General features: G+C 52.5%; 7 protein-coding genes across 7 annotated transcripts; 3 read left to right on the forward strand and 4 right to left on the reverse strand.

The window, feature by feature from the left end:
- Positions 1–1,218: 1,218 nt before the first annotated feature.
- Positions 1,219–5,921, forward strand: GT037_008044 (uncharacterized protein; the record flags this gene model as incomplete). The annotated part of the gene is made up of 2 exons (XM_038933091.1): positions 1,219–2,709; positions 3,693–5,921. 2 exons carry the CDS (start codon positions 1,219–1,221, stop codon positions 5,919–5,921), a joined length of 3,720 nt encoding a protein of 1,239 aa, XP_038784592.1.
- Positions 5,922–6,627: 706 nt separating this feature from the next.
- On the reverse strand, positions 6,628–9,821 carry GT037_008045 (calcium atpase; the record flags this gene model as incomplete). Its single annotated transcript, XM_038933092.1, has 4 exons — positions 6,628–6,736; positions 6,801–9,439; positions 9,494–9,651; positions 9,704–9,821. 4 exons carry the CDS (start codon positions 9,819–9,821, stop codon positions 6,628–6,630), a joined length of 3,024 nt encoding a protein of 1,007 aa, XP_038784593.1.
- Positions 9,822–10,907: 1,086 nt separating this feature from the next.
- Positions 10,908–13,623, reverse strand: GT037_008046 (sensor protein rcsc; the record flags this gene model as incomplete). Its single annotated transcript, XM_038933093.1, has 2 exons — positions 10,908–12,622; positions 12,681–13,623. 2 exons carry the CDS (start codon positions 13,621–13,623, stop codon positions 10,908–10,910), a joined length of 2,658 nt encoding a protein of 885 aa, XP_038784594.1.
- Positions 13,624–16,102: 2,479 nt separating this feature from the next.
- Positions 16,103–16,463, forward strand: GT037_008047 (uncharacterized protein; the record flags this gene model as incomplete). The annotated part of the gene is made up of 2 exons (XM_038933094.1): positions 16,103–16,218; positions 16,310–16,463. 2 exons carry the CDS (start codon positions 16,103–16,105, stop codon positions 16,461–16,463), a joined length of 270 nt encoding a protein of 89 aa, XP_038784595.1.
- A 2,249-nt stretch (positions 16,464–18,712) lies between these two features.
- On the reverse strand, positions 18,713–20,177 carry GT037_008048 (eno altal; the record flags this gene model as incomplete). Its single annotated transcript, XM_038933095.1, has 4 exons — positions 18,713–19,508; positions 19,558–19,630; positions 19,679–20,081; positions 20,133–20,177. 4 exons carry the CDS (start codon positions 20,175–20,177, stop codon positions 18,713–18,715), a joined length of 1,317 nt encoding a protein of 438 aa, XP_038784596.1.
- Positions 20,178–21,119: 942 nt separating this feature from the next.
- GT037_008049 (n-terminal nucleophile aminohydrolase) lies at positions 21,120–22,260 on the forward strand (the record flags this gene model as incomplete). The annotated part of the gene is made up of 5 exons (XM_038933096.1): positions 21,120–21,133; positions 21,356–21,460; positions 21,507–21,664; positions 21,718–21,967; positions 22,059–22,260. 5 exons carry the CDS (start codon positions 21,120–21,122, stop codon positions 22,258–22,260), a joined length of 729 nt encoding a protein of 242 aa, XP_038784597.1.
- Positions 22,261–23,377: 1,117 nt separating this feature from the next.
- Positions 23,378–24,930, reverse strand: GT037_008050 (uncharacterized protein; the record flags this gene model as incomplete). Its single annotated transcript, XM_038933097.1, has 4 exons — positions 23,378–23,929; positions 23,979–24,435; positions 24,504–24,532; positions 24,583–24,930. The coding sequence occupies 4 exons, from the start codon at positions 24,928–24,930 to the stop codon at positions 23,378–23,380; spliced, it is 1,386 nt and encodes a 461-aa protein (XP_038784598.1).
- Between the last annotated feature and the right edge of the window lie 872 nt (positions 24,931–25,802).

Here is a 25,802-nt window from a genome sequence, read left to right on the forward strand (position 1 = left end):
CTGCATGATAAAATATGCAGATTGCCGTCTAGTAGACAAGCTACACCTCTCGCCGACATGCGCATCACGATCTTCAACGTTTCCATCGGAAGGCGCCTCTCTAGTGTTCTTTCGGTCCTATACCGCATAGCCGCTAGCGAACGAGACGGGCGAATTTGCAGAGGCCAAACCGCCAGCCGCTTGTGTTTTGTCTACATATCGACAGTACGTTCACATACAGCATCGTCCTAGTCGAACAAAACGCAGGTGCTGCGTAAAACTCATCATCTTCCATGCCGATGCTGCGCCGTTGCGAAAAACGCTTTGAACTAGGCGACGCTACGCACGCATACGCAGGTACGGATGGACGCTGAGCGACGTAATCATGGATACTACCGTCCGGGCCGCTTAGTTTGCGTTTCATGCCTCATGGACGATGCATTGCGCTTTAAAACCTACAATGGTCTGTTGTCTGTGTCAAACTGCTGCAAGGGGCGTGAGCTTGAAATTCGACTAGAGCAGAGTGCGCCAGGTCACAAGGTATCGCGCACGATACGTGGGAACAGCGAACGGTTCCAGTAATGCGACGGTCTCTTGTTCAGAACCTTTCAACGAAGGCCGCGAGCCCTGTATTCCGGGTGCAGTACGACGCGACGCATACTGGGGCCCAAATCATTCCTAAATTATCGAGTAATCTTTATCGCGTCTTTTCTGTTGTGAGAAAATCTAGATAAGCACCCGAGGTGACTACACAATCTAGATCGCGAGCTATGCAGCGAAAGACGGTGAAAATTTTGGCAGCCAAATTTGCGGTCGCACGTTCATTCCCAACAAAGTGACAGGCCGAGCAGTGAGGCATTTGTCTGACCTGGCGTTGGACACGTGTGGCGTCGAAAACAGATGGAATCTGCAGGAAAAGGCGTGGCATACACTGTCGCAGTGCTTGGTTGCGGACATTGGCCTATTTTCACGAATGAAGACGGTGCTAGGAAAGCCAAGTGAGGATAAACGGCTTGCCGATCCTTGCCCCGCTTCCTTTGTGCACGCGGCTGCGCCACAGCTGGATATTGGTCTCTCCCCTCAGACGTCATGCGCACATGCAATGAATATCGACTTGACCTGATCCGTGATGCATCCTGATTTTCCTTCAGCTGGCGCACAAGCTTCTGCAGCGCGACACCCTCATCCGCTCTGCCATCGGTACCTTGTGAGCTGGACATCGAAACCTACCCCGCCAACATGACGACGAAAAGTACGACCGACTTCGTCGAATCAACTGACCCAGCCGGAGGGAAGTCCAAGGCCCAGATCCTCACCGACGTCTTCTCTCTCGCGACCCAATTCAGCACCTGTGTTGAGGCTTTCAACCTCATCCATCCCTCAAAAGATCAGGACCATGCGCAAAAGGTTGTGCTTGCGAAACTCGGCCTACAGCAGGGCAGGTTGCTGATCTTTGGTGATGCCGTGGGTATAACTGCGCCACCTGCGACAATTGCACGACACATGATACCCAGCCATCCTGGCATCACAAATCCAGATCCACATGTGCCTGTACACTTTGGCGTCAGAGATCCGAGGCTTGACGAGGAGGTCATCAATGCGAAAGTCCGCAGGGCGCTCCATGAGATTGCGGGACGCCCAAGTAGCATGTCGCGAGACGAACTGATGAATGTTTACGGCTTGAAGAGTCCAAAGACTTTCTCGCGCCTCGAATATCCAGCACTAGACACGAACCGATTAGAAGGCTTCCGCGAGAAGTACACCCTGCTGAAGGATCTCCTGAATCAGACAGGTGCGCGAGCCAGTCTAAAGCGCAACCTCAGCATGACGACCTCCCATTGGACCGTCAAGGACACTACACGCTTCAGCGAGTACGTCAAAGTTGTACGCACCGAAGTCGATGCGCTTATCGATCTGATGGGCGTGAAAGAGCAGGTTGACCGTGGAATTCGTTCCGATCTCAAGAGCATGGGGTGGCACCCAGACCTGACAGGTCCAGCAGTACGACAGGATTGGGAGAAACTGCGTTTGATTCGCGAAGCCTGTGTAGTCGATTATCCAGAGTACATTGAAGTCATCGACAAAGCCATGCAGTACATCAGCGAAGAAGTCAAAGAATCAAATCTTGCTCGAAATCGCGCTGTGTTAGGCCTCTCAGAACCTAACATGGACGCAGCAGGTGCGCGCCGGAAGTCAGACTACGACATCCGCTCAGCGCCTGCGCCTGCGCCTGTGCCTACAATCACCGCCGGATCCAAACCTTCCAAACCGGAAGCAAAATCTCATATCCAACTTGCCGCTGAACGCGCCCTAAATCCACATGCAGGCAAAGAAAAGCGCCCAGGCTGGCTCTCGGCCTTCAAATTCAAGTCCTGGTCCAAGAGCAGCAAAACTGCACATGAGAAGCAGCGCTCAAACAGTGTTCCACACACACCAACTGTAGACCCCCAACGCTCCCTCTCCGCAGGTGAAGGATCAAACCAAACTTCAGAAGATTTCAACACTCTCCAGGCCGTGCGCTCCAAGTCGCTCAGCGCAATACCCAGCGATAGCACGCCACAGCCCCCACCATCAAATCTCGACTCTCGCGTCCGCAAGCTCAGCCTTGACCACGAAGACATGGCGAATATTCCTCCCATCCAAGAAAACGGTGGTGAAGTAACTAGTTTCCCTGAAAGAAACGGACTGCCCGATTCCGATGCCGATATGGATAAGAACACACTAGTGCAGGTTGATACAGCGAAGAGCGAGGGAAGCAAAGATGGGTTGGAGAATATCAAGACGGCAAATAGTTATATCGATCGGCATGATATGTATCCTGCTGTGGGGCGAATTGAGACAAAGGACATCAGAAACTTTGCGCATGCGCCGGGATTATAAGGCTGTTTAGTGGGGGTGTTTAGGTTGTCTAGCGACTTCAAAGGATAGGTGTGAATTCGAATAGCATAGGTACGCCCACAGGGGAGGGTATTAATATAGTTTTGTGGTAATTTTGTAGCCTTTTCAAGGTCAATCTGTATATACTCATTGCGTTTTCAAAGCATGGAGCTTGAGGTATTTGGTTAGTTTTGTGGTTACCACAGTTTTACCATAGGTTGCTTAATATGTCAAAGCTCACTAAGTATCTTCAGAATGTCCAAGGAATCCTAAGGTCAGGAGCCATTTTTCATACCTGTTCTACCAAATATGTCCCCTCCATATCCGCATGTGCGATCCGGGACTTGATGTGCACAAAGTTCATTTCGCTGCATTTGGCTGACCATCCTTAAGGACGACGTGATCCCATTGGAAATCCGGAAGCATTCTCGAAGATGCTACGATTTAGTGAACACTCTAATCTCTACGCACTTCTATTTGTGCTTTTCGCCATTGTTCAATTTTCTTATACTCACGGTGAAGGTGACTTCGTGCCTACATCCTCACCTTCACCTCAAGGTTGGGCCCACCTTGCGATATCCTCTAGCCCGCGTCGTCTTTACCGTCCTCTCACACCACCGTCAACTCATTTACCAAAACTCAAGGTAACGGCTTTCAAGAATTGTTTCAACGCGATCACTCTAGCCCAGTTTAGATTACTGGGTTTCGGTACGCACCCGCGCAGTTGCAGTTGTTTGCCTCCTACGCCCAGTCGGGTCGCAACAGCAACAACAACAGCACCAAGCCACACCAACGAACGAAGTTTTCCCAGCCAGAGCTACGCTTAGATACCACAGGCGATTACGACTATGCCGCCCAAAGGACTCTACCGAATCCCAAAACATCATGTTGTTGGCCAAGGCACCTCAATGAAGCGTCAATCTTTCAACAGCATGGACTACAAAGAGGCGGAGAAGCCGGCGCCCGTTACAACCAACGACGGCACGACAGACGATTTTATCAACAATGAAAGGGCTCAGCGAAAGCGCGAGAAGCGTGAGAGGAAAGAAGCCAGGAAACTGAAGAAGGAAGCCAAGGCTGCTATGGCTGCTGCGGAGACAGGAAAGCTGAAAGAGAAGCAGAACACCCCGCCAGTCGACGCGATACCCGCCTCCACGCCCGTCAAGAATGGCAGGTACGGTCCACGTGGTCCTTATAAGAAGAGAGAGAAAGGCCCGGACGGAACTCCAGTTTCTGCTGCAAAGAAGCGGAAGAGAGAGACCGAGGTGCCTGTTGACAGTCCAGCTGTCACTGACAAAGGTCTTGCTGACGCTGACAATTGGCTCGGCCCCAACTTCAAGAAGAACATGGAAGACAATAAGAAGTCCCTTGCTCGCCTCGCCTCTATGTTTGACCAGCGGATTAATGAGACCGCTAAACCTGCTGAGTTGCCCAGAAATAAGCCAGGAAGACCAGTGGGTTCGGGCAAGAAGACCGTTGCTAAGACTATTGAGACTGAAATACCAAAGACCATCAAGTCTGACGAGATCAAGCCCAAGGCCAAAAGGCAGAAGCTGGAGAAGACACCTGTGACTTCCAAGGAGGAAAATGTGTCCAAGGTCAGCAAGGCACCGATATCAGTTCCATCGGTCGCATCAGCCTTGCCTACCGAGCCGAAGAGCACACCAGTTCCACTTCCTCAGAAGTATCTTGGTGCTTTGACGCGCAGTGTGAGCGAGTCGCCGACTAAGAAGACCAAGGTAGACCTTCGAGAGTCTGAAGTCCTTGTCGGCGAGACCCCTCTCTCACACATGAGCCGTACACCTGCAACCACTCCTCGCGTACAAGCAATCCCGTTTAGTCTTAGACCCGCAGTTACCACGTCCAGGGAAACCAGCAAAGCTCCTGGCACCCTTGAGTCTTCTCCCGAAATTCCCCTCATGATTGACACCAAGTCCCCAGAGGCCCGAAAGCGCATTGTTGGCAGTCAAAGTTCTGTGAACCCGCTTACAGATAGTCAAGTTGACAGTCTTACTACTGCGAACCTCATGCGGTTCAAAGAACCCCTCAGAGACACTCCGAAGCCGCGTCCTCGAGGCCGTCGTTCCGTTAGCGAGGCACCTAGTACTTCTTCTAGCAGCTCCTCTACCACATCAAGGACCATTCGCGACATGTTAATGCGTCCAAATACACCATACACACGTCCAAGTAACGAGATCTCTCCCTTCAACAACAAGAAGAAGCACATTGAAAGGCATGACGAAGCCAATCTTGCCACTTTCTCTAGCACATTCACGGCTTCCCGCCGAACCGTCAATTTTACCGATGAGGCAGCATACCTTGACGAGTACGACGAATGGCTCTCCGACAGCGAAGCAGCAGGCACCCTCCCTTACTTGAAACAAGCCTCAGGGTGCACGGCCAAATCCGAGCAAATGCTCCAGCTCCAACGTTCGGATGACACCTCAGCATTCAAAATGATCATCACAAATGAAACCGAAACCGAGAATGCGGCGTCCGACATTGCGCGCGTTAAAGCCGCGTCCACCTTCCTGCGCTACAGCATCCTGACACGCATCCCCATACCGCTGGGCTCCATCGAAGGAACGTTTAAACTCTACTGCCCCAAGTACACCACTACCCATATCGACAAGTACGGGTTCGGTCAACGCACTTTGAACATCACCTCCATCGCCGGTCTCAATCCCATGTCGGGAGCCTATACAGCGCGTCTCTCTATTCCACCTCGCTCCATGCCGTACCCGATCCAAGCGTTCGAAGCCCCACCCCACGCTTCGTTCCGCACCATCACACTCAAGACAGTTGCTGAGCGATATAGAATGGACGTCATGTTCTTGGGTAACGGTTACTTGAAGCTGAGAGTTGATTTGCATCTGATTCTCAATGGCAAGTCGGCTGGAGAGATGAAGGCGGGAAAGGGAAAGGGCAAGGAGGGGAAGACAAAGGCCGGAGTGGGCATCTGGGAGTTTCTGGGAGTGAATGAGAAGGCGGTTGTCTGGGAACCGATGGTTGATGAGTTGGAAAAGGAGGGAAGGAAGTTGGTTGCCAAGTATGAAGGTCGTTAATGTGGAAGTATGGAGTCGTGAAGTGGCTAGCGTGAGTTCATGGTTGGTCGGTGTAGGATGTGAGAAAGACTATCTGAAATGTGGGCTATTGATGGGCAGAGGTAGAGTCGGCGAGATGTTTGCATTGGTGGAACCTCGGGTATGGCTTGGGCTTGCCTGACGGAATCTACTTAAATTTGACTGGAGCTTCGCAGATTTTGCCTAGGCTTATCACGTTGCCATCGCATCCATATGGATACTAAGTGACGCCTCGGTGCCCTCGTATACTAGTTTCCCTTGTTAGTTTACGACTGGATACAGTAAATAGGCGAGATGATTTGCCATGGAGATTGAAGAGCCGCAGTCGTGTTTCGATAACGGGCGGAACATCGCCAATTTACCCCGGCTCTTGCACCTACAACACTATCGAAACACATGTAATACCCACATATACTCGTTCGGCTGTGGCATGACTGTTGCTCTATTCATGTCGTTTACATCTACATCTACCACTAGTCTTTGAACAAAGCAAAAAACTCCTGATCTGATGCAAAAGGTATCAAAACACTCCTCTCCACGCTGCTTCTTTGACTCCTTGCTGTCCTATCTCTTGTTTCCAAATGCAAAGTAATCATGATATGCGTTCTTCGACTAGATCGGATCGGAGATGTAGGCGTCCGCCAGTGCGTTTCAATGAGCGAGAGGAAGAGGAAGAGGAAGAGAACATCTAGTCCTTCTTCGCCCTGCCGTTCTGCTGTTCAGCAAGCTCCAACTTCTCGTTACCCTTTTGGATGAAGAATTTGCGTTCGAGGAATTTGAGGCCCTCGTCGATGATGCTGAAAACATGTTAGCGATTGCCCATTCTGTAGCCTTTGGCACAAGGCGTGAGATGTGACTTACATGATTGGCGCGCTGATCGCCATAACCGCTTTCCACTCGTTGCCGTCCAGTGGAATGACGCTGAACAGCCCTTGCAAGAATGGGACGTAGAGAAGTGCAAAGTGCAAAGCCATGCTCAAACAAATGGCATAAACAAGGATCATGTTCTCCCAAAGCGGTAATGTAAGCAGACTCTCTGAGCTGCTCAACGCGTTCATGGCATTGAGCATCTCGATGACGACCAGAATGCTCAGACTAACAGTAGACGCAGCTTGGGCAGACGAGTTGCTGAACATCTCGCAACCAATCTCAGGGAACTGAGTCGAGCAGCGGTGGAAGTGGCGGAGCTGGTAGAAGGAGATCTGGGGCCCATCGCTATTGAACATGAACCACCACGCGTAGCCACCAACAGTCGCAGCGCCGACGTAGGTACCAATAACCATGTAGCGGAAGAACAACCAGCCACTGATGAGAGGCTCGTCGCGCTTGCGGGGTTGGCGCTTCATTACATCATGGTCTGGAGGGTTGAAAGAGAGAGCGGTAGCGGGGAGACCATCGGTGACGAGATTGACCCAGAGGAGTTGAACAGGGATCAGAGCCTCAGGCATACCCATAGCGGCAGTCAGGAAGATAGAGACGACTTCTCCAATGTTGGAAGAGATGAGATAGCGGATGAACTGTTGAGTGTTGTTGTAGATGGAACGACCTTCTTCAACGGCACCTTCGATGGTAGCAAAGTTGTCGTCTACAAGCACCATGTCGGCGGCGAGCTTGGCTACATCGGTTCCGGAACCCATAGCAACACCAATATCGGCTTTCTTGAGAGCAGGCGCATCATTGACACCGTCACCAGTCATAGCGACAACCTCACCGGCTTGTTGGAGAAGGTCGACGAGTTTGGATTTGTGTGTTGGCTCAGTGCGGGAGAAGAGGCTGGCGTGCTTGGCAGCTTCCATCTTCTCGGACTCGGAAAGGTCGTCGAATTGGCGACCTGTGAAAGACTTGCCAGTGAGATCTTCGTTAGGGCCAAAGACACCGATTTGACGGCAGATGGACTCGGCAGTGTTCTGATTGTCTCCAGTGATGACTACAACACGGATACCAGCGGAGCGGCACTTAGCGATTGAGTCGCGGACTTCAGGGCGGGGAGGGTCCAACATGCCGACGAGACCGATGAGAGTCATCTTCTGCTCCAGCTGGGTGTATTCCTTGGTAGTCTTAGCCTTTGCCAGAAGTGGGTTCGATTCAATGTCTTCAACAGACGCCACAGCAATAACACGAAGACCACGGTTGCCGTACTCGACAATTTCCTTGTTGATAAGGGTAGAAAGTTGCTTGCTCATGGGCATCTTCTTTCCGTTCTTGCCGACAATGACATTGGTGCAACGATCAAGAATCGATTCCGGGGCGCCCTTGACAAGTAGTTTCTGCGAGTTACCATTCTTGACTAGAACAGACATGCTCTTACGGTCGCGAGAGAACTCATAAGTGGCTAGGCGGGGGTAGTGGCTCTCGTAGTGCTTGGTAGAGAAATCGAGAAGTCCTTCGGGCGAGGTGCTGGCGCGGGTCGCGTTGTGGGCAATATCTGGAGTGCCAACCTTCTCAACTAAGACGCGGAGAGCGCCCTCGGTAGGCTCACCGACGAGGTTGTAAGTACCGTTCTTGGAATCGTAGGCAAGGGCTGCGTCGTTGCAAAGCGCGGTAACTTCACAGATCTGGCGAACGGTGTCGGATTGAGCAGCAAGGTTCTCAAGGGGTTTGCCACGGAGGGAGACCTGACCCTCAGGGGCGAAGCTGGTGCCTTCAATATCAAACTCTTCGAGGCCACTACCTTGTTCGTTGAGGAAGACCATCTTGTTGACGCTCATCTGGTTGGTGGTAAGAGTACCTGTCTTGTCGGAGCAAATGACGCTGCAGCTACCAAGTGTCTCGACAGAAGGCAGGCTTCGCACAACGGCGTTTCTTGCAGCCATTTTGCGCGTTCCCAGAGCCAAACAAGTTGTGATGACGACGGCCAGACCTTCGGGAATAGCAGCGACACCGAGAGAAACGGCGATCTTGAGATAGTAGATGGCGCCTTTGGTGAAGCTGCCGTGCGAAGGGTCGTTGAAGTTGCCAATGTTGATGAGCCAGACGAGGATGCAGATAGCCGTGATGACCTTTGCGAGCTGGTCGCCGAAGTCGTTGAGCTTCTCCTTGAGGGGGGTGGGCTGTGAGATCTGTGCCGTGATGCTCTCGTGGATGTCTCCAATCGCCGTGTTACCACCGGTCAGGACTACCAGCGCAGTCGCATGCCCCGTAACGACCGTAGTACCCGAGAAGAGCATATTGACCTGATCCTGCTTGACAGCGTTCTCATCCTTGACAGCCCTGGTATCCTTGGATACACTCTCGCTCTCTCCAGTCAAGATGGACTGGTCGATGTTGAAGCTGTTGCTCGAAATGGACAGGATCCTGCAATCAGCGGGTATCCTGTCACCGATTGTGACCGAGATGACATCTCCGGGGACCAGCTCGTCGGCCTTTACGCGTTTGACATGTCCGTCACGTACGACTTTCGCTTCGTTGGCCGAGTATTCTTGGAGGGCTGCAATGGCCTTTTCGGCGCTAGTTTCTTGCGATACTCCGACGACGGCGTTTAGAATGAGGATGGTGAGGATCTGTAGGCATGCAAGTCAGCGCAGGTACATGTGACGTCGTCGTCTGGTACGTACAACTGCCGGGTCCACGAATGCGGTCCAGCCTTCTTCTTCTTCGAAGAGGGCCAGTACAAACGACACTGCTGCCGAGCCTAGCAAGATGATGACAAGCTGGTCTTTGAACTGCTCGAGGATGAGCTCCCAGATGGGTGTTGGTGGGTCTTCTGGCAGCGCTGTTCTCTGTGTCAGCAGTCTTCGTCGCGGTCTAGGGGAAAAGTAGCACACCATTCTTTCCATGTTTCTCCCTCGCGCTTTGCACCTGCTGTGCGCTGAGACCTTTCTGCTCCTCAACCTGGAAATACTTCAGCGCCTCAGCGGGCGTCTTGGTGTATGCATTCTCCATGCCCACTGCTCTGATCACCGGGTTCTCTTCGCTCAATACACCACTTGTTCAACGAGACGCTGTCTGTTGGCTCAATCGTGGTGTGGTAGTGTTGTTGGCAGGGATATGTCGGTTCTAGAAATGTCGAGGCTCGCAAGTCGCAGGTATCTTCGCCTATGACGTTGAGAGGAACGTTGACAACCTTCGCGTGATTACTTCAAGCACAAAGGGAGGGACTGTATTTTCCTGGCGCAAGTAAAGTCGCAGGAGAAGACAATAGAAGATTCTACGATTGTCCACGGCAGAAACGGCTGTACTGGCGGCGCAACAGCACTTGTCTCGACTTCGGCGCGTCCCAAGAAATCTGTCCTCTAATCGACCCGCAAGCGCAAGGGGCTAGTGCTGTGGCGCATGCTCACCAGCCACTTTTCGCCGATAACCACGTTTCGCCCAAGTGGCTTCCAATTCGTCCATGTCTTCGAGTTTCCCTTTGATCCGTGTCATTTCACTTGTAGTCAATTGTGGCTGGTGAAAATCTGGGGTTTGCGCCGTTCGCAGCGAGTCTGAAATGCATGGGGTGCGGGCAGATTCCGACAAGAACGTGCTGTGCTCGGCCTGTTCGGCGGCCATGCCCCACGATTCAAGGCCCCCACCTTCGACATCACCACTGCACCTCACCTGGGCAAGACTGCCGTGCCTGCGGGTCTAGCTCGGCAATCCGGGTCTGAGCAGAGCCTCACCAAGCAACGCGTCGTCATCACTGCAGAGTCACTTGTGGGTCGGGGAATGATTGAGTAAAATGTTTAATGTTTTGTTGTATTCGAGTAGCCCGCATATGCTACTGCAACCCATAACCAAGGTCATCCCAACATGCAAAATTCATCAAAGGGTATTATAGCCCACCATAGGTATCCCGCTCGTTGAACGCCGCTAAACAAAGGCCCTCCAAAGGGCTGGTCAAATGCTATCGTGATCGTCGTGTACCCAGTCCGATCCAATCATGCCCGCTTTCTAACATGATTACCTGTATGGTGTACAACTATAATGTGTATAACATGAATAGAACCAGGCAGCCAGAGCGCCGTGGGAGAAGTAAAAGTGGCAAGCTTATTGGCTTGCGCAGTATGTCCGAATCAATCGGGCAATGTCTCGTGTGATGAAGGGCTTGGTGACAAAGCCTTTCATGCCACTCTTGACCGCTTTGTCAAGAGCGGCGTCTGTAATGTCCGCGCTCACGGCCAGAATGGTCGGCTTCCGCTCAAGCTCTGGCATCTTCAGAATCACCTCAGTGGCTTGGAAGCCATCCAACAACGGCATCCAAAGGTCCATGAGGACAACGTCAAACGACTCAGTCGCTGGGCCGAGAGCATTGCGACGAACAGTCTCAACGGCGTCGTTACCGTTGAATGCCGTAGTGATGTTCTTGTAGCCCAGTCTACCCAGCATGCTTACCAGCACACGTCGGTTGATGGCGTTGTCGTCTACGACTAGAATGTTCAGGGGCAGTTGAACGCCGAGATCAGATGGCACAACGTCCCTCTCTGAAGATAGAGCACGAGTGGCGTGTTGTTGTCGAGGAGGAGACAAGGTGCGGCGGGGGGTAGCAAGGCCGATATCTTCTGGCGATGTTGCAGAGCGGACAGTGATGACAGGTGTAATTGGCGGCTGACGTTCGCGATCACTCCTGAATGATTCGGAACTCAAGGGAGGAGTGACGGGGCCACGGCCGAGGTCCAGGTGGGGTACCTCCGGATCGATAGACATGCGGGATTTGATGGAAAGTGTAGGGGATCCAAAAGGCGTTGCAGGGCGACTGCAAATCTCGCCTGGGGTAAGCGGGACTCTCATTTCGAATTCCGACCCTCTCCCTGGCCCAGAAACATGCGAACGGAGACAGAAGAGATCACCACCTAGTTTCCTTGCAATCCCCTTGGCGACCATTAGACCAAGACCCAGTCCCTCACTCTGTCGTGTCATCGAATCGTCTTCTCTCGAGAATGGTTTGAACAGGTTAGGTAGGAAAGCTGCTGGGATGCCAGAGCCAGTATCTTTGATGTTGATGACAATGTAACGGCCTTTTGCGCTGAGTGTCGCTTGAAGTGTGATGGATCCATCCTGTGTGAACTTGATAGCATTAAGAGCGAGGCAGGAGACCATCTTGGCGAGATCCCGTTCATCGATGACAATCGTCTCTGGGACATCGGCAGAGACGGTCCACTCGATCCATTTAGTATGTGCCTCTCCGTTTGAGCTACGTGTTCGCACCTCGATGCGCTCTCCTGTGTCGGTAGCCTCAGCAATAGCAGAATCCGGCCTTCCTCCTACCTTGAGCGCATCGTTAATGACGTATTGAAGCACTTCTCTTAGGTTGGTATGTCGGAGACCGGGAACTTTGGAATGTTCGGATGCGAAGATGGGCGAGGTGGTTGAATCGCATTTGCCTAACGAGGTTCCATGCGAGCAGGTGTGGTCCAGTCGGTCTAGTTCCAGAGCGCTTGCGTCCGGGGGGCACGACTTAGTGCCGCGCTTGGGGGGCTCCTCTGAAAAGATGTCTCGAACTCGTTGGCGAGCATTCTTGGCAACGCGTGTCTTGTTGGCATGGTCTGCCCAAGAAACCTCGTGTCTCCTCCTCTTGATGCCGCGTAATGGAGCACGCATGTCGTTACCAGTGATCATCAAATCGGGTCGCATCTCACGCCAGAAAGTGTTCCACTGGTCTGGAGTCTTGTCGAGTGGCGAAAGTGGGGTCTCTGGAACACCCATGTTCATGTCGTAGGCATGGACAACATTATCGGCTGCCTCGACTGCACGTCTTGAGCTGTCTAGAGTAGCATCAGTATGGAGCCATCACTGCAGGTTCTTCAACGAGTTGTTACACACCTTGGACAGCTTCAATATTCTCCCTGAGTGTGTCGAGTATCTCACGGGTCCGTGATTCGAGCTGCAATGATTCTGATGCTTCTTTTACGTTTGCCATCATAACATCCAGCATACCAACAACGCCCTGCATTGGCGTCCTTAATTCATGGGATAAGCTCCGGGCATAGGGCTTCAATGATTGAGCCGCCGAGACGGCTCTGTGCGGTACGATCCTGGGTATCTCGGCTTGAATTGATTCTGCTGACTTTGCAAACTCGTTGCCTTCCAATACGCGTTCTAGAATCATGTCTTCCAGGCTATGGAACAGCATTTCGAGGAACCCCCAGCTCAACACACGACGAGCTGCGCCCTCTTTTCCCCACATGACACCGAAATGAGCGAAGCACTTTCCCTCGGCAAACAAAGGGATTCCAAGGTAAGCCTCTCCGGGGATGATCAGGTCATTTGGGTTGTCGAGGATGAAATCGTTTAATCTTTCGGGAATCACGAAGACCTTGTCGTGCTTCATGTAGGCACACGGACATTGGTAGGCATGGTATTTGAAGTTTCTCAGATGGCCGGGTCCGTTGCCATGGTCGTCGTTGATGTAAAAGGCCTCGCCCATGAGGCATGCTCCAGGCTCTCCAATGGGGGGCAGTTCGACAGCAACATTCTTATCATCAACCAGGATTCTCTTGGACACAAAAGCGTACTGAGCATCGGCAATTTTGGCGAGGCCCTGGGTGAGTTGAATCCAGAAGCTGTCGGTGTCGGCTTTGCGGAGAGAGTCCTTTAGTTTGACGAGTTGCTCGGCGGCGTTGCTCTCTGCGGGGACATATAGCTGTGACAGTTCTTCTCTGAAGCCGTTCTCTCCTTGTTGCACGACCATGCCTGGCTCTGGACGAGAGAAGCAGAGCGACTGGCGCTCGATTATATCAGGTGGGATGGTAGTAAGTCCCTCCATCTTTCAGAATCCCATGCGGGCAATCGGCACGGGCGTCCAGGATGGGCACAGGGGTGTTGGTCAGACGAAGTGCGAAGTTGGACAACGATATGCAGAGGGCTACGAAGGAAGTCGGAAATGCATGCGGAAGCGGATTAGTAACGGTGTGTGGGAGGGCGAGGAATGCGTGATGTGCGGGACAGAGAGAAGGAAGGCGAGAAATGGCAGGCACGGCGGGCAGTCAGCGATATGGTTGGTCTTTTGCTAGAGTCGCACATAAGAGGGCTGGTGGACGATCTAGAACCTGACCCGGAGCCATGGCTTTGCGCGTCCTTGCACCCTCCAGGCCCGCCCCCGTTGGGTGGTAGTGACAGTCGGCTGCGCTGCTGTTTGCCTGCACGCGGTCAAAACCACCGTGAGCCCCAGGTCGTGTCTACGTTTCGAGTTGAGGCTCGTCGTGCTGCCCGTCCGCCTGCCATGCTGCTCTCCTCCCACGGTCGTCGTGATGGATGGCGGCACACTGATGCTGAGCGTCGAGGAACCCTGAGTGGCTTCGGTCAGCACACACAGTGGGTCGCGCCTGCTGGAACAGTCTAGACGCACTCGGCTCCCGGTCGCTCCTGCACGATTTCCAGCGCTACCCCAGTAGCCCCTTCCGCTTCGGCCCCTATGCAAACCTCGCCCGCACACAGTCTGCAGTCACCGCCGACCTTGACGCCTGGCCCTACGCCATGACGATTACTGTCCGCCCGCCCAGCGCTCCAATCCGGATGATGCGAACATGCCAATTACGCTTTTCGCCCTCGTCTTGCTTTTTTGCCCATCCAGAGCATATGCTTTATTGTGGCGGCCAAAAGCTACCGCCGACTGCCCAACAACTGCTGACACTGCTAACACTGCTAACACTGCTAACACTGCTAACACTGCTAACCACTGCTAAGTGCCTAACATGTACACAGCATCCGCGCCTCGACACAGCCGCACTCGCAGCTCGCGGCCCTTCCTTCTGCTTGACGTCAGCGGCTCCAGCTCCGCCCACGCATCTTACCGCGCCCGTTTGCTGCGTCCATGTAGCTTCCCCATGAAGCCGCACTGCCGTCGCACATTGCTGGTAGAGGGTCAACGATACACCGGGCTTAGCGCCTCGTCTTACACGACACCAGATCGACGATCGGCCGAAACAGAACCTAGCGCTCTTTGTTCTGCTGTCTGCTCGTGCTTCCGTCTTCCATCGTTGCCCTCGCGCTGCAAGCTTCGACACCCTCTCGACCAGTCGCCTGTCCTGAGAGTGCCCTCTTTTTGGACACCGTTGACGCAGCTTCCGCTTCACTCTGCGACGCCGTCCCTCTGCAGCCCGCCTGCGCATTCGGCCCTCGAGCAAACATTAACGTGTCATCTTTACAAACCCAGGCCTCAGGCTGCATGCTCGGTCTTTTGCTACTCTTATTCCCCGCGCTAGCCATAATCCAGCCTGGTCTGACGAATCATCCGCCGTCCCTCCGCTGTCCCGTATTCAAATTCACACGCGTAGTCTGCTGGCTTAACTTCCGCCAACGTCCAAAGGCCCTCAAGAGGTCTGAGTCCAGAGTAACGTTACATGGTGTCTTCTTACAGCAACAACGTCGTCGACTTTTCCCGCCCCGTGGGTGTGCTCCTGTTTGGGAACCCGTCGCACCAAGCATTGGCCAACTAATCAGAACATGATCGACAAGGCATCGTGAACGGCGTGCTCCCATGCGAGTAATGATGTGCACCGTGTGCCGATCGACCTCTCTAGCTGTCTCGCTGCAGGGGCGCTGGCCATGTCAGCTTGATGCACCTCTTCTTCCTTTTGTTTTCCGTTTTGTCTTGACCGACATCACCTGTGCGTGCCTATGAATACTTGCCGCTACCAAGCTGACATCGGAGGAGACCTGTCGACATGTTCGACGCCTGGCGTGCGGCTGCCCAATTTTCCGGCGCTAGCTGCACCGGACCACTGCAGAAGGAGCAGCCACAAAACATGAAAGCTGCCAGTACCCGCTCAATCACGTTGCTAGGACCTTTCCAGCACATGTCGGCGTCTTGGTTCTCACCGCAACTGCTTTGAGAGTGGAGAGGTACTCTTCGAGCTCACGGCCGGGCAGCCGTAGCTTCAAGATCGTGAGGCGAACATCGTCGAATTTTTACAGTCACTCCTCGAGATCTTGCATACATCCACGACCCACTCATTGGGTCAAAGCAACGCGCTTGCCAATCACGCCTCTGCCAACGCGCATTGACACCGAATGAGCGACACTATGATATCTTGGTTTGTCATATCTCGCGAGTTCAAAAGCACATGAACCATGGTACGCATCTGACATGCCGCGCTAGAAGCTCTACCCGCGGAGCCGTCTAGATGTCTAGACCATCGCCCCAAGGTTTTCCACTACACGCCTTTACTGCAAGCCTGATATCACTACCAGGCTCTCCATGTTGAGCAACTACGCAAGAGGCTTCACAATACATACATAGTACAATGGAGATCCGCTCTGCGATCATGACGACATGGACACCCATGTTCGATGTTAATTCATCAGGCCCATTGCTCCAAACTCTTGGCAACGGTCTGGACCTACCCATATCGGGCGCCTGTTCTGTCTCGTCGATACCAAGGGCTTCACGACGGTGCTCTACATGATACGCTTGTATCGGCAGCTGACATCAGTTGATTGAAAACGCGCAGTCCAGGCGGTATTGGAGTCTTCAAGCCCACAAATAATGAATCGTTTTTGCAGTCAACGACACCGCATGAGCCGCGACATCCTAAACGGGTGCGGTCCGCTCCAGAGCAAGATGTCCCCTGCCACTCCGCCCAAGACACAAAGCAGACACGGTAAGCTCAGGGTCACAGTGCACTTTATTCGGCCGACCAAAGCTAAACGGCACTGATGACACGCCTAGACTTTGACAGACTTTGGGTAGCTCCTGCACACTCCTTGCGCCTCTCACTGTTGCACCGCGTCATGAACTTCGAATGTGGCTGTCGTGAAGCCACGGAGAGTCCAGAACATCTCTATCCCACTATACACCATCGTGTCTACTTGGTCTATCGATGGCTTGCACAGTCCGGGCCGCGAACGTGCCGAGTTCCGGACCGTCTCAAGGTTAGGGCACGACGTCTTTTGCGGCACGAATCACTACTACTATAAGCACCGAGATTTGACCGAATACCTGTTCGGCTGCTTCGTGAGAGTGTTCCTTACACCATGCACAGAGCATCGAGAAGTCGGCGTGTCGCAAAGTTAAACATCGATAGACTCGATGAATTTGCCTCTGCCTACTCCGGGTGTCGAAGTACATACTAAAGCATATTGTACAGAATCGGTGGATGTCGGGACAAGGTCGGTCCCATCAAAAAGTAGACATTCACATTCAATCACATTGTCTGTAGGACAGATCATCTCAAATCATTCGTAGACGATCCTGTGTAACAACACCGAAGTCGTTGCACTCACTCAACAAACTGGAAATGCAATGCTACAAAATGTCTTTGACGGTAGCTTCTAATCACCCATTATAGAGCATTGCAAAGCTTGATAGGACTGTATCCTTTTGATACGTGGAACAAGGTAACACAAATAATTCGTTCCAGCGTACGTATACGTCGACACCTCGCTCAAGATGTGATATCATTTGATCACAACCTCAGCATCGGTACGAATACGTATGACAAACACAACAGTTATCACGTTCTACCAAGTCAAACAAGTGAACAGGTAAGTACATCTCAAATACATTCAACGCTTCCATCGCCCTACTTGATATGCGATTCAAACTCTCCATGCTCTCCAACTTTCCCCCAAAAAATATTATGCATCCACCACTCGCTGCCCCGCAACTCTCCTTCACCACCTTCATCGTCTTCCTCTAAATACCCACCGCCATCGCCTCTGCCATTGCAAAGTCCGCTTGTACTATTTCAGCACTATCAACAACAACAGCAACAACGACCATGGCCACCAACACCACCATCGAAACATCCTCCTGGGTTATGTTCCCCTCCCCTAGAACAGCTAGCACCACAATTGCCGCCTTCCCCGCTACCACCACAACAGCGCTCTGGCAAATTGACCCCATGTGCCTCCCTGGTGTAGCCCAATGCCACCATTTCGGCGACCGTTTCCGATACTGCAATGCAACAGGTTACTGGGTCCCAAACTACTGTGGTGGGGATTGGATCTGCTGTGCATATAATAGCCGGAATGGTATTGGGCCCATGTGTGAGGACAGGGCAGAATGTGAAGTTGTTGGGCGACCGGGGATGATGGGGCTAGAAAGGTGGGAGTAGCTGAGGGCATGAGCGGTAGAAGTAACATGAAAAAACTGGGTAAGGTCTTAGACTCTTTGCAATGGCTCTGTGAGGGGTGAACTTGGTCTAGATTGTCATTGAAGAAGAGACCAGGCAGCAGTAATGCAAGGACATGTTTCTACCATACCATTCTATTTGGAGATGGTCGTCCAGATGAGCACATTTATCATCCAAGTTGTCAACTGCACATGTAGTAATATGCCTCCAGACCTCTACCGATGCTGCAAGCCACGACATATCCTCATATGCTATGGAATCTACTACTAGGAGCTCAGAACTACAGACCGGCACAGAAGATCTATGTTTACTGCCCCAGAAGGCTTTTTCGTGTTGATGTTTAGGAAGTGTGCAGACATTGGCATTTGTATCCCACCGGGCTTGCCGAGAGTAGTTTGGATTGGTTCGACATGTGAGGCTGCGTCTATACCAGCTCTGGCAGCTTGAAGCAAAGAGGCTAATGTGTTGGAGAATTGCGACGACTATAGCAGTTGACCTGATCTGCTGGCATCTGAGTTTCTCGACAGTCCAACTCTGGAAGCGCAGTTACCTCATGCGAAAATGCTCCAGGGATTATTGCAACACTGTGTATCTTGAGGCTATGCTCAAGTTAAACTTGATGGCAAGCAGACCAATAGTCGCTTCAGTGTTCGATGCGAAAAAAAATCATGGTGTAGGATTCATCGTTGCATTTTGTATACATATTTCCTTTGCTCTTAACTCATTATTCGTCGCATTTCCTCACAACGCTAACACTACCGGACCCTGCAAAAGAAGCGCTTACAAGTTAACGGCGGTCCTGAAGTTGTTACCGGCGTAGACGGCGTTGTCACCAAGCTCCTCCTCGATACGGAGGATCTGGTTGAGCTTAGCGAGACGCTCAGATCGGGCAGGTGCACCAGTCTTGATCTGGCCGGATCGCAGTCCGACGACAATGTCGGCAATAGTGACATCCTCAGTCTCGCCAGAGCGGTGAGAAACCATGACACCCCAGCCAGCGCCGAAAGCGTCCTTGGCAGCCTGGATGGCCTCAGTGATGGTACCGATCTGGTTGACCTTGAGGAGGAGAGCATTGCAAGACTTGAGCTCAATGGCCTTCTTGATGAACTCGGGGTTGGTGACGGTCAAGTCATCACCAACGATCTGGCCGTCGTAGGTCTTGAAGAAGTAAGACCAGGCCTCCCAGTCGTCCTCAGCGAAGGGGTCCTCGATGCTGACAATGGGGTACTTCTCGGCCAGGGACTTGTACATCTCGGCGAGTTGTTCGTATGTGAGCCACTTGCTCTTGTCGCTGTCGGGGTTCTTGAAGTCAAGATCGTACTTCTTCTCGTCAGCCTTGTAGAATTCGCTCGATGCGACATCCATGGCGATCTTGATCTTGCCAGTGTAGCCGGCCTCCTCAATGGCCTTGGTGATGAGGTCAAGGGCCTCCTCGGCGGTCTGGATGTCAGGGGCAACACCACCCTCGTCACCGACGTTTCCAGCGGACTGTCCGTAGGTCTTCTTGGCAAGGGCCTTGAGCTTCTGGTAGACTTCGGCTCCCTGGCGCATGGCCTCGGAGAAGGTAGGGGCCTCACTGGAGGTCGTCAGTATGGGCTAGAACTGTATTCGGAAGGATGACCTACCAAGGAACGATCATGAACTCTTGGAAAGCAAGACGGCCACCAGCGTGCGAGCCACCGTTGAGGACGTTTTGGACTGCATAGTCAGTAAAATTCCTCAACCTGTCAACTTCAGTTCACCTACAAGGTACAGGGAGAACGTAGGGCTTCTTGGTGCCAGCCAAGTCGGAGATGTGTGCGTAGAGAGGTACACCCTTCTCGGCGGCAGCAGCCTTTGCAATGGCCATTGAGACACCGAGGATGGCGTTGGCGCCCAGATTGGTCTTGTTTGTGGTGCCATCGAGCTTGTTGAGGAACGCGTCTACGGCGGACTGGTCCTTGACGTCGAGCTTCTCCTTGATGAGAGCAGGGGCAATGGTGTCGTTGACGTTGGCGACAGCCTTGGTGACACCCTTACCACCCCACTTGGACTTGTCTCCATCGCGGAGTTCGCAAGCCTCGTGGGAGCCAGTGGAGGCACCGGAGGGGACGATGGCGCGGTGAAGGCCGGTCTCGGTGACAATGTCAACCTCAACAGTCGGGTTACCCTGGAGATGTTAGCAACGAAGCTTGACAAGCACACATGTCTGCAAACGTACCCGAGAGTCGTAGACGGAGCGGGCGTGGATCTTGGTGATGGTCATGGTGAAGGATTGCTGTTGAGAGAGTCAATTGGAGAGTTGGGGAGCCGCAAAGTGCAAGGCGGGAGATATAGAGGGCGACCGGATGCGCGGGCAGCAATGTCCGGCCGCGGATAGGATGCCGAGCAGAAAATTCGACTTACTAGTTGTATGTGTAAGATCAAGTGTCGGTGTTGTTTTGTTTGGGTGGGGTGTTCCAGAGCTTAAGAGTCCAGCAAGGTTTTGGAGGGGTTGCTCAGCAGAATTCAGCCCCGCTATGACGCCGTCGCCTCATTGGTAGCCACCCACGGCCTCTTTGTAAAAGTGTGCATTAACATTATCGCAAAAGCATCGAGTGGGACGACGCGCAAGCTGGTTTGGGGGTCTGTGGGATACAATTGATACATGTCGGTGATACATGCAGTCCTTGGCCCTGTCCGTTGTGAACGGGAGATCGTCGTCCAAGGTAGCTTCTTCTGCGGGATTCAAAACTTCAGAGCGCTCGTTGAGGAAATACCAAGGAATGTCAGACAAGTGCGATACAACGTCTTCGCAGCCAAGCCAGGCGAAACAGTAGCTCTCATAGGCGCCGGTGAAGGATTCGAGTAGATGCAGAACCAGCTCAACACAACGTTGACCTGTTTGGTTTGTTGCATGCAGCTGTAGCCAATGTTGCAGGTTCGCGAGGTACCGTGAGTATCCTGTGAGCATCATCATCACGGCTATTCATCCATCTCTTGTATCATGCAAAGATTGCACATCTGCCTTGGACTTCCAAGAATTACGGCAGGTCGTCGCAACAGAAAAAAAGACTGTTCAGGTCGGTAGAGGGCACAGCAGCATTGTGAAGTACTTTGTACATGTTGGTGCGGGCTAGCAGTAGAGGCGACGCGCATCTCAGGCTGTTCCGGTATGAAACATCGTCGTCAATGACGAATAGTTGATTGAACACGGTTCACAAACGGAATGGGGCCAAAGCTGTAAGGTATTGCACAGGTCTGAGTGGACACAGCTCTTCTTGTTCAAGACTCCAGGCGTGCCTGTTCACATTCAAGTCCAGTTCTGCCAAGCCCGAGCTGGCCCAAGCTTCATGTGTACGGCGGCCGCGACGCTGGGAGCTGCCTTCGCGTGAGGCTTCAACATCACCGTATAACCACACCAATAACGTCCTCGCCACTACGTCAACTCGCTCGTAGGACAAGACTCGTGTCACCTACCTGCTCATACGCCCTCCCACCAGACTCTCCAAGCCCGACGAAAGTCGCCCTCCAACACACTTACCGTCACCACTTCAAGTTCATCACAATGTAAGTCGCCTTGACGTCTCCTGCTCCAGTACTAACCACTGTACAGGGAGGTCCTACTAGGAATCACCGGCAAGGATTTCACCCTCATCGCCGCCTCCAAAGCCGCCATGCGTGGCGCCACCATCCTCAAGGCATCCGACGACAAGACACGAGTACTCAACACACATACCTTGATGGCTTTTTCTGGAGAGGCTGGTGACACTGGTATGACGCAAGAAGAAGCCACGATAACTTGGCGGTAGCTAACAACGATGCAGTCCAATTCGCCGAGTACATCCAGGCAAACGTACAATTATACTCCATGCGCAACAACATGGAGCTTTCCCCTGCCGCAACAGCCAACTTCGTCCGAGGAGAACTGGCGTCAGCGCTACGGTCAAGAAAACCCTACACGGTCAACCTGCTGTTGGGCGGATACGATACCATTGCCGACAAGCCGACACTGTACTGGATCGACTACTTGGCGAGCCAAGCACCGCTGCCATATGCTGCACACGGATACGCACAGTATGATCCTCTCTTGCTGTCTTTGCTGAAGCACTACCTGCTCTTCTGCATGGTCCCAAACCTAAGCATCTTGTGCTAACACCACTTGCAGATACTACTGTCTCTCCCTGCTCGACAAGCACCACCATCCCGATATCGACTACGAACAAGGCATGAAGATCATGCGCATGTGCACCGAGGAGCTCAAGCGACGTCTTCCGATCGATTTCAAGGGCGTGCTGGTTAAGGTCATAACGAAGGATGGCATCAAAGATGTGGATTACGAGGACGATGTAAAGGTTGCGATTCCATAGAAGACTATGGATTGACGAAAGCTAGAGCATGCCGCCGGATGATTTATGCAAAAGACACGGGTGCCATTACGATTATGACACTTGAGCATGATAGATAACGAGAACAAATAGTCAAATGACATTAATGACTAGATCATGTTTCTCGAGGAACTACAGTGGCCGGCGTGCAGATACTTGTTACTTCTTCTTGAGCATGGTTCAATTCTCTTCGCAATTTCGCATTGTCAAGGTCTGAACAGAGGCTCATAACCAACACACAGCCCTATTCAGATTCGAATGCAACCGATAGCGAGACTGCCGTGAGATACTCTCAAGCACTTTGCACAGGGACTAGCCCGAAGCAACATAGCACACTTATACGACAGGCTTGCGCGCCCTTCACTCGAGTCAAAGTGTGCACAAGACAAATGTATGTCCTCCCAATAAATCGACACCGCAGACTCATCGCCATCACTGAAGACGACCCAACGAGAAAGCAGCTTCCTACAGGAGTATCGCTCTCCGACCCCACGCCACCGTAGTGACTGGCAACTAAAAGACAAAGATGTTCTGATAGTCGTGGCTGGGTTCGTTTGTATTTTTTGATCAAAGAGCCAGAAAGGAGGACGAGGGACGCAGAGTTTTTATACCGACGAGTGGGGGCCGCCAAGCCAGTGCACGGGCAGAAGGGTTTTTGGCGTGGCGGGCACGGGCACATTCAAGCAGCGGTAGGACTGAGGGCAATGGCGAGGGGACGGAAGAACGACACCGGCACTCTGATAACGCGGCAACAATACTGCAGACGGCGATAGTGCGCAGCGGCGGACGCACACTGAGCAATTGCGTGGCAGGCTTGTCCTCTCTGCTCGACGCAGTACCGACGCATTCACCGCAAACTTCCACACACAACCAACCATCATCACATGATTCACGATGCAGAGAGCTACAGAGTACAATGTGTTGAGTAAATTTTTTTTTTTCATTTCGGGGAAGCTGATGAGCATAAAGCATGTCGCGATCTATCATTCCATGACGGGAGACAGCATCGCCGCTTGAAGGAAGAACTTTTACGTTCAAATCATCGCTAATATCTGACATGTGCTTGCCTAGTCGGACTTACTCGCAGCTATGTCACTTTCTAGTTCTTATATCCGTTCTCATACCCGTTAGCCATGACCTCCTGGAGACCCTGGGGAGGACCGTTGGCCTGGCCCTTGGCGGTGCCGTTGACGGCGCCGTTGGTCATACCGTTCATGGTCTTCTTGGACTCGTGCATGGAGTCCTCGATAGGCTTGTCGTTCATGGTGTATCCAGTGTCGGATGCATCGACGAACGCGTCAAGACCGGCACCCTCGCGAGGGTACTCCTTCATCAGCTCCTTGTGTCGTCGCAGAGCCTTGTTCATCTCCTCGGCGGAGACATCGTTCAGGAATACGCAGGTACCAATGGGGTTAGGCACGGCAGCACGGAGGAGACCGTCACGGGTCTTCAGGATGGCCTTGGTGGCCTTGTCAAGCATGTCCTCGTCGAACAGCTCGTGGTCCATGGACAAACCAGCCCTCGAGAACAGGTTCAACAGTCTCCTGTGCTCCTCATCACTGAGGAGACCGCGCTGGTTCGCCAATGTTGCCGAGTATGCCATGTCGATAGAGATGGCATGGCCGTGGCGAAGTGGGACCTTGGGCGATAGCTATGGAAGAGTTAGCAAAGTCAACATTCGCAAGGTGTGGTAACCTTACCTCGTGGAGCGGGCTCCAGGTGTGGCCATAGGCAATGACACGGTCGAGACCGATCTCGTGAAGGTTAGGTGTCTCGAGTTTCAACATCTCGTGGATACCAGCACGGTTGATCTCATCCGCTGCTTGGAGGACCTCTTTGTCATCACCCTCACGGCCGAATCGAGAAGTGATTAGCTTCTCACAGTACTTGTCCAGCAAGTCGAATGTGGGCTTGTGGGCGCAGGTTGAGATCTTGATCAACTCTGCAAAGCCGTTTCGTACTTGACCCTCCGGTAGGGTCTTCAAGAACGAAAAATCGAGGAATGTGTGCATTGGGGCGTGGTACGCTCCGAGACGGTTCTTGTAGTTGCCGTAGTTGACGGCGACCTTGATGCTGACACTAGCATCAATCAGGCCAATGACTGTGGTGGGAATACGGATGAAGTTGGTATTCCTTCGGTAGGCGGCGCAAGCAAATCTAAGGTCACGAGTTAACTCCATTCTAACAACGCAGTCAGGCCAGAGTGCCTTAGAGCTATTTTTTACCCAGCAACATCAGTCACCAAACCACCGCCCTGTGATATATTAGCATCCTTCAACACCATCATCAGACTGGATAACATACGACAACAAGTACAGGCTCCTTGCGGATGATACCAAAGTCGGTCATCGAGTCAACGATGCTGAGAAGAGTCTCCATGGACTTGGCCTTCTCGCCGATCATGGTCTTGTGAATCGTCAAGGGTAGGTTGTAGTGGTCGAAGTACTTTTGCATCTCGTCGCCATAGACGTTGTAGATGTTCAAGTCCATGACGGCCAAGCAACGGCCCCAACGCTCATAGCACTTGGCTAGGTTGTTGTTGGCAGGGTTGAAGACGCCGTCAAGGAAGGTGAAGTCATATTCGATCTTCTCGTATCCCTCGACATGGAAGCCGTTCTTGGTCTCGACAACGGAAGCTTTGAGGTCTGACATGGTGAAAAGAATTTGAAAGGTGTAAATGAGATACGTTGAGTTCTGCGGGGTCAAGTACGGGCACGGCTGTCCTATATAAATGTCGACAGACCGATGTCGTTTGGGACTACTCATATAGCTCGCGGTACACGCTCCGCCTCCATTGGCTCTCGCACGCCAGCAACGCTCCAGACAAACGTCAACCATACGCATTATTCTCGTTCATGATGCGGCCACTCGTGGATCCCTTGTTGTTTGGACTTGGTACCACTTCACTTCGAGCGAAACTAGGCTCCTACTGGCCAGCCATGATGAAATGACTTCAACAACAGCGCCCTCCCAGCGGTAAAACCCGGTTCCGGCACATGGGATGTGCACTTTACTCATGCAACATGGGTTTTTGCGGGCTTGGACAAAGCAGAACTATCCTATTTTTCCTTCGGCCAAGGACGCAATCGGCGTAGCACAAGCCGCGAATCCATTTAGTGCCAACAACGGAGTCTCTCCCGTTGTGGAGAGGATGAGATACACTACATAAAACTGCGGGGCAATCATCGAAATCACCTCATCTCCACTTCAGGATTCCCATCATTCGATTGCTGACGTTGTGTGGCATATGTTAGGGAGTTTTCATTTGCCAGCTAGTCGAAAGATGTGCTGCGATGCGCGCAGGGCTGATGGTGCAGTACCGGTAGCCATACAACGGCACTTTTCTTACCCCTCAGTTCAGGGACAAGCTGGAAAAAAATGTGACGTTCGAGGGGATCTTTTCGATCCTAGTTCCCGCTTCGGGTAGATAGAGTTTGGCGGAGCCAGGATCGTTGAGGTATATTGCCTGGTAGAGGTAAGCGTACGTTGTCATGGCAGGTCTTTGTGGCTCCATAGTCGGCTAG

Source organism: Alternaria burnsii (assembly GCF_013036055.1).
Source record: "Alternaria burnsii strain CBS107.38 chromosome Unknown 693, whole genome shotgun sequence".
Lineage (NCBI taxonomy): Eukaryota > Fungi > Ascomycota > Dothideomycetes > Pleosporales > Pleosporaceae > Alternaria > Alternaria burnsii.